Source organism: Amaranthus tricolor, chromosome 3, assembly GCF_026212465.1.
Source record: "Amaranthus tricolor cultivar Red isolate AtriRed21 chromosome 3, ASM2621246v1, whole genome shotgun sequence".
Taxonomy (NCBI): Eukaryota; Viridiplantae; Streptophyta; class Magnoliopsida; order Caryophyllales; family Amaranthaceae; genus Amaranthus; species Amaranthus tricolor.
The window spans coordinates 19,716,229-19,731,210 of record NC_080049.1 but is presented as its reverse complement, the minus strand read 5'-3'; the positions used below and the strand labels follow the sequence as shown (position 1 = coordinate 19,731,210).

The 14,982-nt window shown below is 30.4% G+C and overlaps 1 protein-coding gene across 1 annotated transcript; it reads right to left on the bottom strand.

Annotated features, from left to right (window-relative positions):
- Positions 1 to 7,404: 7,404 nt before the first annotated feature.
- LOC130808424 (mitochondrial phosphate carrier protein 1, mitochondrial-like) lies at positions 7,405 to 14,204 on the bottom strand. Its single transcript, XM_057673898.1, has 6 exons — positions 14,076 to 14,204; positions 13,048 to 13,397; positions 12,910 to 12,953; positions 12,540 to 12,754; positions 12,325 to 12,449; positions 7,405 to 7,507 (listed from the first exon to the last, which is right to left on the bottom strand). Exons 1-6 carry the CDS (start codon positions 14,202 to 14,204, stop codon positions 7,405 to 7,407), a joined length of 966 nt encoding a protein of 321 aa, XP_057529881.1.
- Between the last annotated feature and the right edge of the window lie 778 nt (positions 14,205 to 14,982).

Here is a 14,982-nt window from a genome sequence, read left to right as displayed (position 1 = left end):
TCATCAATATTTAGGGGTAGTAATAGTTGCTATTTCATTTTATTTAGCTGCTTGAGTTTTTATATTCATTCAGTTAAATGTCGAATTAGACGATGTCATATTTGGTTCCCAATGGGATTGAGCCAAAAACGAGAGTTTTATTTTGGGAACCATGAAAAGAGGTAAATTTTTTTTTTCTTTTTCTATTTTGTTTTATTTCAATGAATTTATCTCATTCCTAAATAAAATGTTATTAAGAAATTATCTCATGTTCAAAATAAAAGAAAATTTGACCAGTTTAAAATAAAAAATTTCATTGACATAGAATCAAACTCTAAAATCTTAATCTATTGTAAATTAAAAAAAATGTAATATAGAGCATATAATTTATTTAATTTACTCCGAGAAATGAGGGTTTGATTTTTCTAAAAGTAAGAATCAAAATATCAAACTATAAAAAAGTGAAAGAAATAACTTAAAAAGAAAATTATCATGAATAATTTCACATTTTACTTATTCATGTTGAATAATTTGAATTATTTTCTAATATTTTCATCTTTATCGTATAATTGCTACTAGCATACCCTCGTACTTGTTAATCTGTTACAACAAGTTAACTTTTTAAAAAAAAGGAAAAAAAACTCAAACACCTTTCGAATCCCATCCCTCTATCCAGCCATCACCCCTTCCACCACCAGAACTCTCTACTTACATCACCTCTTTCAGAGCATTGGCAACTAGCTCCAATATCTTTCCAAGTGTCGACATACCCTCTTCCTTTCCCCCACCCAAGCGTGTCCCCCTACTGCAACTATTGTGCTGCTTTAAACCTCCCCCTCCCCTACTCGATTTACTGCCCTATCTCCCTTTCCTCATCTCAGTCATTAATAGATATGGAATAATAAGGGTGTTTTATAGTGTTTTTGGATTGGGTTATTAGGGTTCTAATGGTGATGACGACATGAATAAAAGGGAAAATAAGTGGTGGTGCTCGAATTTGATGCTTGAAGGTGGCTGTTTGCTGGGGGTTAGCCAGTGTAGGGTGGACGGTGCCACGGTGGTGGTGTAGTGGTACAAGGGTGTAGGTTGGCTAGGGCGGTACAGGGGGTGGGGAAGGGTGGGAAATGAGTTTTCTCGTTTTTTCTTTTTTTTTTTTTAATAAGTTACGGGGTATACTAAGTTAAAAGTTGAATTATTAAAAAATAATTGATACAGAGAAATATTGAAACTCAATGTGTGAAATGTTAGATTATTCAAGAAAATTTTTCATAACTTTAAATCACTAGACTAACCTAAAAGTAGTACTCATACTCCCTCAATCCCATTGATTTTATGAAAATTTGAAATTTTTAAGTCAATAAATCAAAAAAATGAACCAAAAAATCCAACTTTCAAACTTATTCCAAAAGTAAGCGTGAAATTTTCAAACCTGAGGTTTGGGGCTGTTCGCAGTTACTAACTGCGAATAGGTCAAAAAAGACAAAATAGTTGATCGCAGTTAGTAACTGCGAACAACATGCTCCACAAAAACAGGTCAAAATAGTTGTTCGCAGTTATTAACTGTGAACAACTATTTTGTCTTTCTTGACCTGTTCGCAGTTACTAACTGCGAACAGCCCCAAAACCTCAGGTTTGAGAATTTCATGCTTACTTTTAGAATAAGTTTGAAAGTTAGATTATTTGGTTCATTTTTTTGATTTTTTGACTTAAAGATTTCAAATTTTCTGATTTTACCACAACTATTATTTTAGTTCATTCCATTGAGTTTGTTTCATTTCTACTTTTATACATGATTCCACTTTAAGTTGTTAAAATCGCGATTCTACTTAGAGTCGTTTAGAGACGTAGAATCGAATTATAGAATCGTACGATTCTACAAATAAACTTAAATATATTAAAAATATCTAGTTTCTTATCATTATTATCCAATTCAAAAGTTTAAATTTATGAGTTAAAGTTTTTTTGACTTTATTTTTAAGAATATAACGAAAACATTTTAACAATTAGTTTAAATTTTCATACCGATTAAGAACATTATTTTTTAAAAGTTTTCATGATGCAACATTTGAAATTTATGTGCATATGTGAAAGAGATTAGTAAGAGATAGTACATAAGAAAAATTAAAAATAATTCATACTAAATTTGTAGAATCAGATCGTTAAATCGTAGAGTCGTTGACTCGTGTTATGATTTTATCTCTAAAAAATTTATTCCAACTAGAATCGTAAGATTCAACAACTTTAAGATTCTACCTACGATTCAAATCACTCGCTTGTTTTTGGATCATAAAATAGTAGAATGGTAGATCAGAATCGCGAGTTTAACAATAATGGTTCTACCTATAATCCAGCACTAAAACATACTCCCTTTATCAACCCGTTCAAAAATTTTCTTCTTCACTAACAAATTGTCTTTTCATCTCATTTATATATTTTTCTCACATCTCCCATAACTACCTGTAGTCAAAGGTATGTTAGGTTGTACAGTAGGCAAAAATATGGAAAATTACTAGTTAGAATTGAATCCAAGTTTCCCCCAAAATGAATTACAACCCAATTCTCATTCATAGAAGTTATTCGAAGATTGTTAAATGAATTACTCAGTTTTAATAAGTATTACATAAAATCACAACGTTAATTCAAATGGAAATTCCTTATGGAAAGACTTTAGTTAAGGTTTAAATTTATATTGGATAAGTACGTGATCTGACATGAACACATGGATAACATAAATAAGTTTAAACGAGAATAATCAACTAAACAATTTCAATCCAATATAACTATTTATTTAAATGGGTTGATAAGCTCAATTAGATATTTTATTAATGAATTTAAATTATATCTTCGAATTGAGTCGTTTTTTACGAGCTCTAGGTATTAGGCATATGAATACAAGTATACAAATTACAATATTTCTTCTCAATCAAGTAAGAACATTGTTTTCAATCCAATTAAGCTAGTTTTTCTCGTTAGGACTTTTAACTAAACAAAGCTTTAAATAAATTGGGATCCAAAAACTAATTTTCAGGGAAAAGGACTTTACCCTAATCAAACAAAACCTTAATCATTGTTGACTTTTTTGTATCTTATATAATATATCAAATATTATATTATATAATATTTCATTAATATATGTTTAGTAAAAGTCCAATTAGATGATGACTTGAATATGAATAAATGGATAATGATTTCTCATAGGATTGATCCAAAGACAAGAGTCTAAAAATGGAAAACAAGAAAGTGACATATAGTTTGTTTCTTGGTAATGTGTTTGACCTTCATTCATACGTATATTAGTAGTTGAAAATTGAAATAGTACTAATCCTTAATTCTCATTGACTTCTCTACCCCATGTTTTCTACAAGGAAAGGATCACTACAAGTTTACAACTTGTGCTTCCATGTTCATTAGTTGAATCTCACTTTGTGTTGGCCTATATGTTTTTGTTTTGTTGTCCTAGTAAAGCTAAGTACAATCTCCTTCATAATGGAAATGGAAAATTTTAATTATTACTCTAACTAACATGCAAATTTAAAGAAGAAAATTTAAATTTAAAAGTAAAAAAAAAAAAAAATCAAAGTACGTACTTAATTTTTAATACGAAACTCATAGCTGACATAGGTTGAAAGTTTTCCCTTTTATCCTGTGTAGAAATTCGATTCTTACCACGTATAAGAAAAATCAAATCTCTCTACCACTCTTGCTCGTAGGAGTTCTTGAAGGGTATGTATTATATTAAAATAAATAGTAAAATAAATAGGAATAGTGTCCTGTTAATTTGAAATGATGCGCAAAAAGGTGTTGGACTTTAGTGAAAAAGAGCGAAAGAAGTATTAGATGGGCTATTTAACACAAGTATAAAGCGCTTCTATCGGTGATACCGTCTCATACCACAATTTTTGATAGATTATAATCGTGAAGTTTATGTCATTTATAAATTATAACCACAAAGTTATTTACGAGTTATATCCACTGTCGAAAGTGTTGCAACCAATTCATTGAATTCTAATGAAGATCACATACTGGAGTTTGAAAGATCTTTGATTTCCCCAAATTACCTTTTGGCTCCGCTTGGATTTAGAGTAAATATTTAAAGGGTAAATAAAAATCAAAATAGGAAAATAAAGTTAGTTAAAAAGAAGATTAAAGGAAATTGACTGTTAGAGCATCAGTTTCAATGACTTATTTAGATGTCATATGACCAAACAATGGTAAAAAGCCTATTAATAGTGACCTAAAATAAAGCTGGTCATGAAAAATGTTGAAGAATTTGGTCACTATATGACCTGATCTCTCAAACGGTCATCTCTTTTTATCAAAGCAAATGTCATGTGTCGTCATTCTGTTGGTCCGTGTGTTTCTATTGAAGACATTCCATCAACACTCTGCTGCTACCTTTTCCACTTGTCTTCAATTGGTTGAAAAAGTACTTCTTTTATCTTAGAGCATCCTTACTCATGACCCAAAAAAAAAGGTCATCTTACTATTTCACAACTTTTATCTCTCCTAAAAGTTCATCTTTCAACCTAATTTTATAAATAATGACCTCTTTTAAAAGGTCATCATCCTCTCTTTCTTACTTTTTTTCTACCCCGCCATAATTTCTCTCCCTTAATTTATCTAACATTCATCTTTATTTTTATATAATAATATTTTCATGTACAAAGTTAATATAATTTTTTATTTGATTAAAATAGATCTACTATTTTATAATTAAAAAAAATTATTCTTTTAATAAAACTAATATTATTTAATAAATATAAATATGAACATTAATAATAATTAAGGAAAATTTGTTAACTTCAAATAAAGATTACAACGCGCATACATAAAATAAATACACAAATTAAAAAACTAAAATTTTAAATGATACATTAATTGCGGTTCCCTCCAAACTTTTGCCAGATATTTTCAACCAAGTCATCTTTTAAGGATAAATGTGTTTTACGATCTTCAACATCAACCTTATTTGTCAAGTATCGGTTGATATCAACAATTCTATCTGTGTAATACTCAAAGTCATCATTTAATCCACTTGTACCTTCCGATTGACCTTTTGGGCGATCTCTCATGAGCTCTCTACCATCAACATATAGTGTGTATATGTATCTCTTTCATCTTCCACTATCATATTATGCATAATTATACAAGAAGTAATTATATCAGAGAGTCGTTCTTCATCCCAAGCTAGTGAGGGCTTTCTAATTATTACAAATCGAGCTTGCAACATCTCAAATGCTCGCTCCACATCCTTTCTTGCTGTTTCTTGATATTGGGCAAATAACCTAGCTTTTGCTATTTGCCGTTCAGTAATAGACTGAATAAAAGTAGCCCATTTAGGATAAATGCCATCAGTGAGATAGTAAGGCATGCCATATTGGTTTTTAACTTGGTTTTTTCTTACTTGGATTTCTTCCATAATTTGGGTTATTGGATCCATATTTTTTTTGGGATTTTTAAAATGATTAATTTGGTATTTTTTAACAAAAAAAAGTAGGAAAATAAGAAGAAAATAAGTAAATATAAAATAATGTGAAAAATATCAATATGGGTCTCATTTTAAAGATCTAGAAAAAATATGACCTTGGGTATAATTTTTTTTAAAAAAATTATTTAAATACGAAAATAGTCGTTAAAGGCAAAAAACAGGTATTCTTTTGCACCCAATCAAAAGCCGCCAACTGGCTTGCTGCTGCACGCATGTCAGAGGCATGCAGGGGACAGGAATGTCAATTTTCAACGACCAATGAAAACGCGACATGTGGCAAAAAATTTTGAAAAAAATGGGGTGGCTGTTCACCAGAATGGGTCACTTGACGACCATTTTACCCAACCTACCTAATATTAGATTACCATTATTATTAATTTTCCTTATAGTTTGGTCATGTGACCTTGAATTAGATTATCATTATTGATGCTCTTAAATTGCTATTTTCTCATTCAAATAAAATTTAAAAAATAAAAAAATATATAGTCGTGATCATGTTTTTTCGAGATCTATAAAATGAAACTAATCTTGCTATTATTTAAAATATTTTCAAAAATCATCACTTTCTAAGCTAATTTTCTACCTCTTTTTTTTGTTAAAAATCCCAAAAAAATCCTTTAAAGGTTCAAAAAATAAATAGATTCAACTAATACAATTTTTTTAAAAAAAAGTTTAATTTTTTTAAAAAATGAATTTATCTTGTGCATGAAAATATAGGTATTCAGAAAATAAATAAAAATAATGGATAAAACGAGAGAAAGAGAAATTATGGTGGGATAGAGATGAAATAAGAGAGAAAAGATTATGACCTTTTAAAGAGGTCATTGTTAATAAAATTAGGTTTAAAGATGAACTTTTAGGTGAGAGAAAAATTATAAAATAGAGAGATCAGTGAGATGAACTTTTAGGGTAAATTTATACTTCCCAAATTACCATTTAAGCTTGATGATCCTGCTACATTTTCAGGTTGTTCTTGGGAGAACTCTTATGGATCTTTATAATTAACATAAGTATCGCGCTCGCCTTCACAATCATATAGTGGATAATGATACATGTCATCATGATTTTCCACAGCAATGGCACACTCCACGCTAAAGCAGGTTTTCTAATTATTGCAAATCGAGCTTGTCGTACACTAAAGGCACGTTCAATATTCTTTCGAGCACTTTCTTGGCGTTGAGTGGACAACCTTTATTTATGGGTTTGGGGAGCGTTTATGGCGTCAATAAAGGTTGCCCATTTTAGATAAATCCCATATGTGAGATTAAAGTTATTATTGAATTCATCCCTGATCTTCCGGTACATTTCTACTTCAAATTCACCAAAGGACAGGTTTAGCATACATTCCCCTAATTCATTTCTCTGGGAAACATGTTCTTCAAATGATGAATTGAAAGAATCGAGGTTCACTGATCACATTAAAGAGGTAGCCGCTTCCTTTCCTTTGCGCTTTGTCTTCTTTATGTCGTCATGTCTAGTTAGAGTAGCCGCTTCCTCAATTGGTGTATCCGGGCCCGATCTTTTATTGCTACCTCCGTTTTTGAAAGGTACTTGCATTATTTCAGGGCTCTATTTATCAAATTTTCTCATAATATTGAAACAATGCATCAATTGAAATTGGTTTACTGTTATTCGATATTTGGTAAACTTCAAAGGCACGTTTCTCCACGTCTGCATCTGATTCTCCACTCTTTTTGTGGCGTAATGCATAACTGTAAACCTCCATCAATTTTGAAACTTCACCGTTAATATGATCCCAACGTCTTTGCATGGACTTTGAGGTCCGTTCACAAATTTTCCCAAGATTCTCGTCCGTACAATCTTATAATGTTTAAAGATTTTCATCCATAAGACGCCTTTCTTGTGTTTGTTTTTCGTACTACATCTCCTCCACCATTAAAGTAGTCCGAAACAATTCCATTATCCTAAACAATGCTCTAAGTTGACTTTTGTCTGGTTTTCTCTTTAGCCGCGACAAAGAGTTCTCGTGGAACCACTTCAACATCAACCTCCTCTATATCATCAAGATGTCTTGTTGCCCTTTAATTCCAAAGTCAAAGTAGTGTTGTAAGAACCTTCATCACCAGGTGAATGCTCCATTTGTTGAGTAAAATGTTTAGAATTGGAAAATGATGGATTTTTTTTGAGAAGATTGTTGAAACGATATATAGCTTGGATAAGTTGGATTAATTGGTCTAGGTTGAAAAACCAAACCATTGTAAAGCAACTTCAAATTGAGGATTATTGATGATATTTGCATCAAAAGGGGGTGTATTTGAGTTATTTTGAGGGTTTGGGTAGTATGAAAAGTTGAAATTTCTTCCATAATTTGGATTATTTGGATCCGTGATTAAGGATATGATAATGTGAATGAAATTATCAACAAGAAAATGAGTTTAGATGGGTAGTATAGAAGAGAGAGAAAAGACCGAAAAATTGAAGTGTGTGAAATATAGACAAATTTAGGTTCATTTTATAGAAAAAAAATAGTCGTTGGTGAAACTATTTTGACATTTTACTTCACCCTTTTTTTATGTTCGTTTTAAATAATACAGTTGTAAAAAATCAAAGTTAAATGCAACTAATCAAATTGTACCAAGAGTACCGATCATTGTGACCTAAATCCTTTTTTCCTTTTTTTACACCTTTTTCTCCATTCCAACGCGTGATGGCTTATTTTTTCACAAAATAGCACTCAACTCTAGGAAAATTAACTACAGTAACATTATGGAGGTAAAAACGTTTATTTTCCGTTAAATTTTGGTAAAAGTCATAAATGCCCCCAATAAATCTCAAATGTAAAGCCCAATTTAACGGATTAAACTTAGCGGAAATGTTAGCGTAATTAATTTTCCAAGAGTTGAGTGCTATTTTGTGGAAAGAATTTGGGATTTAATAGGGACATTTATGACTTGTACGAAAACTTAATGGAAATTAAACATTTTTACTTCTATAATGTTATTGTAGTTAATTTTTCAAGAGTCGAGTGCTACTTTGTAGAAAAATTCTAAAAATTGCTACCACTCGCCTTTTGTTATAGTTGGTGCTTACCATAAATAATATCCCTTTTATTTGTTTTATTCAATCCTGTTCATTCCATCTCCATCCTCTTCATAGAGAGGATCAAGACCAATCCTCTTGGCCAAGAGGATTGCTATTTCCTCTAGATATTCAAGAGGATAGCTTAAAGGAGGAAAGAGAGTGCTAAGAGGAAGGTAAATCCTCTACAGTGTTCATGATTTAATATATATATATATATATGTGTGTGTGTGTGTGTGTGTGTGTGTGTGTATGTATGTATGTATGTATGTATCTATCTATCTATCTATCTATCTATCTATCTATCTATCTATATATATATATATATATATATATATATATATATATATATATATATATATATATATATATATATATGTATGTATATATGTATCTATATATATATGTATGTATATATGTATCTATATATATGTATGTATCTATATATATATATATATATATATATATATATATATATATATGAAAAATTGTCAAGAATAATTCAATCTTTTCATGATTTTCCTACAATACTTTCAAGTATCAATTAACCATAAATAAACTCTAAGTATTGGTTAGTTGTCCTGTAATAGTGTTGAGTTACTAGTAATCGGCGAACAAATATTAAATCTTTTTTCTCTATTTGTTTCTACATTAAAGTAAATTTCATATAATTAAAAAAAATAAGTTACATTTACTTATCTCTTAGTTAATCTATTCCATCACCCTCCCACATAAACTATGTACAATTCTGACTTCATCTATAACCATCTCAATTAAAGATCCAAGCTTTAAATTTGAAGAAGTAAGGTTGCAATTGCTCCCAAGAATGTCGCTAAGGTAGGCACGGCTCTCACTCAAACCCAACCTGTGGTGGAAGAAAAAAAAAATAAAGACTAAATTTCATTTTTAATCTTCTAAAGCAAAAGAAAAGAATAAAAATAGAATGGAGAGAGGAAGATTGAAAAGTAGTGTTGCTCAAAAGATGAAAGGGATGTTTAATCTTGTAAAGCTCGATGGTGAATAAACACATTTTAATTGTCAGCATAATTAGTATTGAAAGGTTTTTATAACTCTATCTACATATTTTGTCTTTTCATCGCACAATTTAATTGAGGAAAGCTCAATTACAAACTAAAGACTAAATTTCATTTTTAGTTCCTCACTTGTTGTGGATATGCCTGCTACTGATTTGTACTCATCCATCAATTAGTATAAAATGAATGTTGGCCTTCAATAGTGACTTAAAATCCAAAAGTATTAAGATTTTTTAATGGACAATAAGAAAATTAATGGACATGAACATGGAAGAGAGTATTATCAGATTTTAATGGGAAGAAGTTCTACTTTTCATGGCTGTAGAGAGACAGGTCATTTATCAAAAGATAAGAGAGAGAAAAATACATGGGCAAAAAGTGATTTTAGAAACTCTTACACTGGTTTTAATGGAGAACCAAAAGAGATTAGGAAGATGGTGTTTTTAATGCTAAAATGACCTACAACAGCAGGTTAAAACAGTACTAACAATGCTACAGGTTAGATGATCTCATACTTGGGATTATTCATTGTTAATTAATAGTTGGGATTGTTATAGGAAAATCTATAAAAGGTTATATATATATATATATATATATATATATATATATATATATATATATATATATATATATATATATATATATATATATATATATATATATATGAAGTCTGTAATATTGAGGGTCCTATGCAGTTGGGGTCCTTTGCAGTTGGGTATCACAGTCCCAAAACCATCCTTGTGGAGAGGAAGATTCTTACGAGTAGAGTACGCCATGGAAGCAGTCATACAAGATTATGCTGCATTTGGTGTGTGATCCAAAACACATGTTTAGGCATGTGTTAATAACAAAGCTCAAAAAATTGAGAGATGAGACTGAAGAGAGAATGAGGAGAGAAAGATGAGTAAGAGGTTGCGTTAGGTTAAAACTTAGATTGGAGAAAATATGGAGATAAAAGGTGCTGAAAACGTAAAGAGAAAAAGATGGAATAGAAAAAAAATAGAGATAAAAGGTAAAACTGGATTTGCCATTATCGAAGCTTAAAGGTTGAAGAAGAAATAAACGTGAGAACTTGATGGGAAAACAATAGATTAGAGGGTAGTTAGTTCAAAGGTAATTTGTGAAACTCTAATATCATTTTAAATTCCAACAAATCATCCTAATCGGAATTCGGTAAAATGGTTACAATGCTTGCACTTCCTTTGATTTATAGTGTCTAAAACTCATAAATATTGAATTTTACGACTATAATTTATAAATGACCTAAAATTCAAGGTTATAATTTATAAATAATTCTAAATTATAGAGTAAACTATATCATTCAATTAAAACATAATTATTTAGATGGAAATTTTAGGGAAAAAATATTATAAACGGGGCCAAATCGAATTGGAACGATTAGACCTAACCCTAATCTAGCCCAGTGCACGAGTGTAGTTATGAAACCACACAAAGTAATAAAAACAACTCAAACAACAACGTCTAGTAGGGCAAGTAAAAGTATATACAACAAAAGCAATATATTTGCTTCCTAAATAGTAGCTAACAAGGACTATTTTGCACCATGAACAATTTCAAAAATCGAAGGAAAATTCAATCAAGAAACAAATTCTACAAGGCTCATAAAAATGGACAAACTGATATCAAATAATCAAATATTGTAGATTAATCCTACAAAAAATGGGGGTAATGTTAACACAAAGAGATATCAAAATGGGATGTCAATTCTTACAACTTATAGAAATTTAATCATGATGATCCCTGGTATTAATCACTTTTCCAAAATGCTATCAAATACAAAATTCAATTTCCTAGAGTTTTTAGGAGGGAAGTAATTTTGTAGGAAAAAAATAATTTCTCTGTCAATTAAATTTCAATGTCAACTAAACAAGTCCAAAGTAAAGTGTTCGGAAAAGAGTTGGCCTTACTTCATAAATTCCTGAAATGAAGTTTACTTGAATTCATGAAGTTTTCCTGAATTCTCCATTGTAGCTAAGATCTCCACTAGTTGGTCTGATGAGTCCAAGACAACAAATAACATCAACTATCAGTATTTTGTCTCAAAGTGTATGGCAATCGTAGATCATGAATGGACAAAGAAATATGTGGAAATAAAGCAATAATGCCCAAAATTATGCTGCAAATTAGACAAGAAGGAAGGCACCAACACTTTCTATTTAATCAGACAACAAATAAGGCTTGATGTACAACTATCATTACTAACCATTTCAAGCGAATCGCGAATGCAAAAGGCGAACTAACTAGCGAATTATGTTTCACTTTCCTTCAGCTAGAGTTCGTATATACAGCTTCAAATTTTTATTTCGTTTATTAAACTTAGTTAGGGTATGGTATCATTAAGGATACTATGGAAAATTTAGCTTGTACCACTATCACATGATTCACTAATCTCCTTGTGAATCACAAATCAAAAGAGCGAATTATGATTGATTTTGGGCTATATTTGGGTCATTTTCAGCGAATCGTGAATTCAAAAAGCAAAAACTGTAGTGTGGACAAGCATATATTTGTAGGTCTCCAGCTACGTATTGAGCAGTGCTGCTTGTGTATAATGTAGCTAGACATGTAAAGCTTACAACAACCGATATGACTAACACCTATTATTAGAACATATCTATTCCGAATAAAAATGTTTCTTTGTGGCACGAAATAACTAAAATTGCTTCTATAAGACACGAGATTTTGGCTCAAAAGCAATGCAAATCTATGTCAAATCGAGGAGGGCATATAAACTTAAGAATGAGCCAAGAGAATAGTACTTACAGTCCACTTAAGACTTTTATGCAATCATAAAAGAACCATTGCAAGGTCACTACCGGCCCAACTAGTATTATCCTTATCGAAAGGCTTCTGGTGAATAAATTTACAATTCCGATCTTCTTCACAGCCTGTAATCAAGAAAAACGGAATCACCTAACGAAACTAGAGCAAAACTTATGTTCTTATCAAACCCAGCAGTCGAAATATGTAAAGCTCACCAATTTGATGGTGTCTGCCTTTTTGTTGTACAAAGAAGTTACAATGTTATCAGCTGGATTTGAAACAATACTACCCACTGCTCCAGCTGTATATCCTGCTAAACATGTTACACTAAGCTGCCTTGCTATGGAGCAATCTTCTTTTTTTGACTTGAGAATATTAGAATATAAGAAATCCACAGTATGCTCAAATGTCGAGAACATCACCATCGAGACTGCACCAAAAACATCGAGGTATTGAATGATCCTTGCACTATGTCAAAGTCGACTTCAATTTGAAATCTAAAACCATATTTACACAATTCGAATGATCCTTAATCCTTACAATATAATGATTAGTATATGAATGTTATAGAAATGCAGGGTTTACATGGAAGGTTTCGACCCCAAAGTGGAATAAGCCCTCGGTAAAAACTGCAAATTGAAATGAAAAGGCAGTAGCAATCAATAGAAGAAATTAACACAAACAATTTATGTATATAGTAAGTTTCCATTACTAAAATCATACCCATGGAGTCCTTCGGCAGCATATAGTTTTGGGAATCCATCTAGCAACCCTTTACCAAAAACAGGTTGTGCTTGCACCCGAACTTTGATGGCTTCGAAGGGACACAAAACGACGTTAGCAACCACCTCTGCAGAAGCACTACTAGCAAAGAAAACAACATTTCTGTTGCTGTCTGCCAGCATATTTGAATAGAGATTCTTGAAGTACTCGTATAGACCGAACCTACAACCACCTTGCATACCATAACCAAAGAATTTGGTAGCCCACCCTCTCCAAAGCACAGAAGGCCCTTGTTCTCTAAGTAAAGTTGATAGGCATGATGCAATGCTATAATACTTGACAGGATTTACCTATGAACATAAAATTCCCAACAATGTCAAATCATTAACCATTGGGCTAGCCCATGATTCTCAATATACCACATTTTAATCAACTAATTGATGAATATAGTTCAAATTCAGGGTAAATAAGAATTTGGATTATCTTTGTTGATGAGCATAATAAAAAAAACTCCCTCCTACTCAAATTAGATATCTCATTATTTTTGAGCTCTATTTATTAGTTACTTAATTTGTATAGATGTAAATTTCAGATTAATGTAAATTTTATTAATATCATCCTTTTATAACCTTTAATTATGCAAAATGAAACATACAAAATGAAATAGAACATCTAATTTGAGTTGGAGGGAAGTAATGGACAAAACCCTTATTATTATCATTATTTGATTATTATTATTATTATTATTATTATTATTATTATTATTATTATTATTATTATAGAAGCAAGCAAGGTGCAATATTTTCCCTTTGGTCATCAACTTAATTTTCTGCTTAAAGACATATTTCTTAATGTAATTTCTTAGCACGAATCAAAGAGGCAAAATAGACTTTGAGAATGTATATAGAACTTTTAACAAATTAAAACAAGATCAAACTTACAGAATCAATCTTTGTTGCTAGAGAATGTATTAGTACACCAACCAAACAAAATAGAATAAAAAGAGAATTGAAAAACAAAGAATGAACCTGCATATTGACTTTGAGAACATCAAGAGGGGTGACAACAACATGGGTAGTTCCAGCACTGAGAATTCCACCAACTGTGCATAATCCAAAATACCCACCTCCTTTTTCTTCTCTTCTTATTTCCTTCATTCTTTCTATCGTTTTAGTTCTGTATCGCCATTACTGCACTGCGGGTGTTAGCTCAATCATTCTACAATGTTGTATCGGGGTGATTTGGATATTAAATTTTGGATCCAGCCGTGTTGAGGATCGGACTTGCAGAAGTATAGACTTGTGACTGTGGCCCATACCCGACTTCATTTGGGCGTAGAGTGTCGTCACTCGTCAAACCCAAATTCTTGAAATAATAGAAGGTCTCAGTTAGAGATGGTCTCTATTGGAAACATCTCTAAGGGCGGTTTTTTTCGTCTGTTTGATTGGATTTAATTTGAATTTACCAAGATCTGATATGATCTGGTCTGATTCAACCTAATTTGATCTGAATCTTTCTAATCTGGTCTGATTCGATTTGATCTAATCTGATCTGATTTGGTTTGATTTGATCTTATTTGGTTTTATAAAGTTATAATAATAATAATAATAATAATAATAATTATTATTATTATTATTATTATTATTATTACTATTATTATTATTATTATTATTATTATTATTATTATTATTATTATTATTATTATTATTATTATTATCAAATTAAGAAATTAATTAATAAATATTAATATTATTTACATAATTAATTAAATAATTAATTAATAATAATGTCATTAACATAATTATAATTATCAAATAATCATTTATATATTATTATTATTATTATTATTATTATTATTATTATTATTATTATTATTATTATTATTATTATTGTTATTATTATTATTAATTAATTATTTAATTAATTAATTAATTA

Bases quoted from the DNA above. Each gene is read 5' to 3' on its own strand.
- LOC130808424 (XM_057673898.1), bottom strand. From the start codon at position 14,204: ATGAAGGAAATAAGAAGAGAAGAAAAAGGAGGTGGGTATTTTGGATTA. The intron at 12,755-12,909 runs GTAAACCCTGCA...TTTTTGGTGCAG, and splicing joins TTGGGGTCGAAACCTTCCAT to TCTCGATGGTGATGTTCTCG. The intron at 7,508-12,324 runs GTAAGTACTATT...TTGGAATTAAAG, and splicing joins ATAAAAGTCTTAAGTGGACT to GGCAACAAGACATCTTGATG.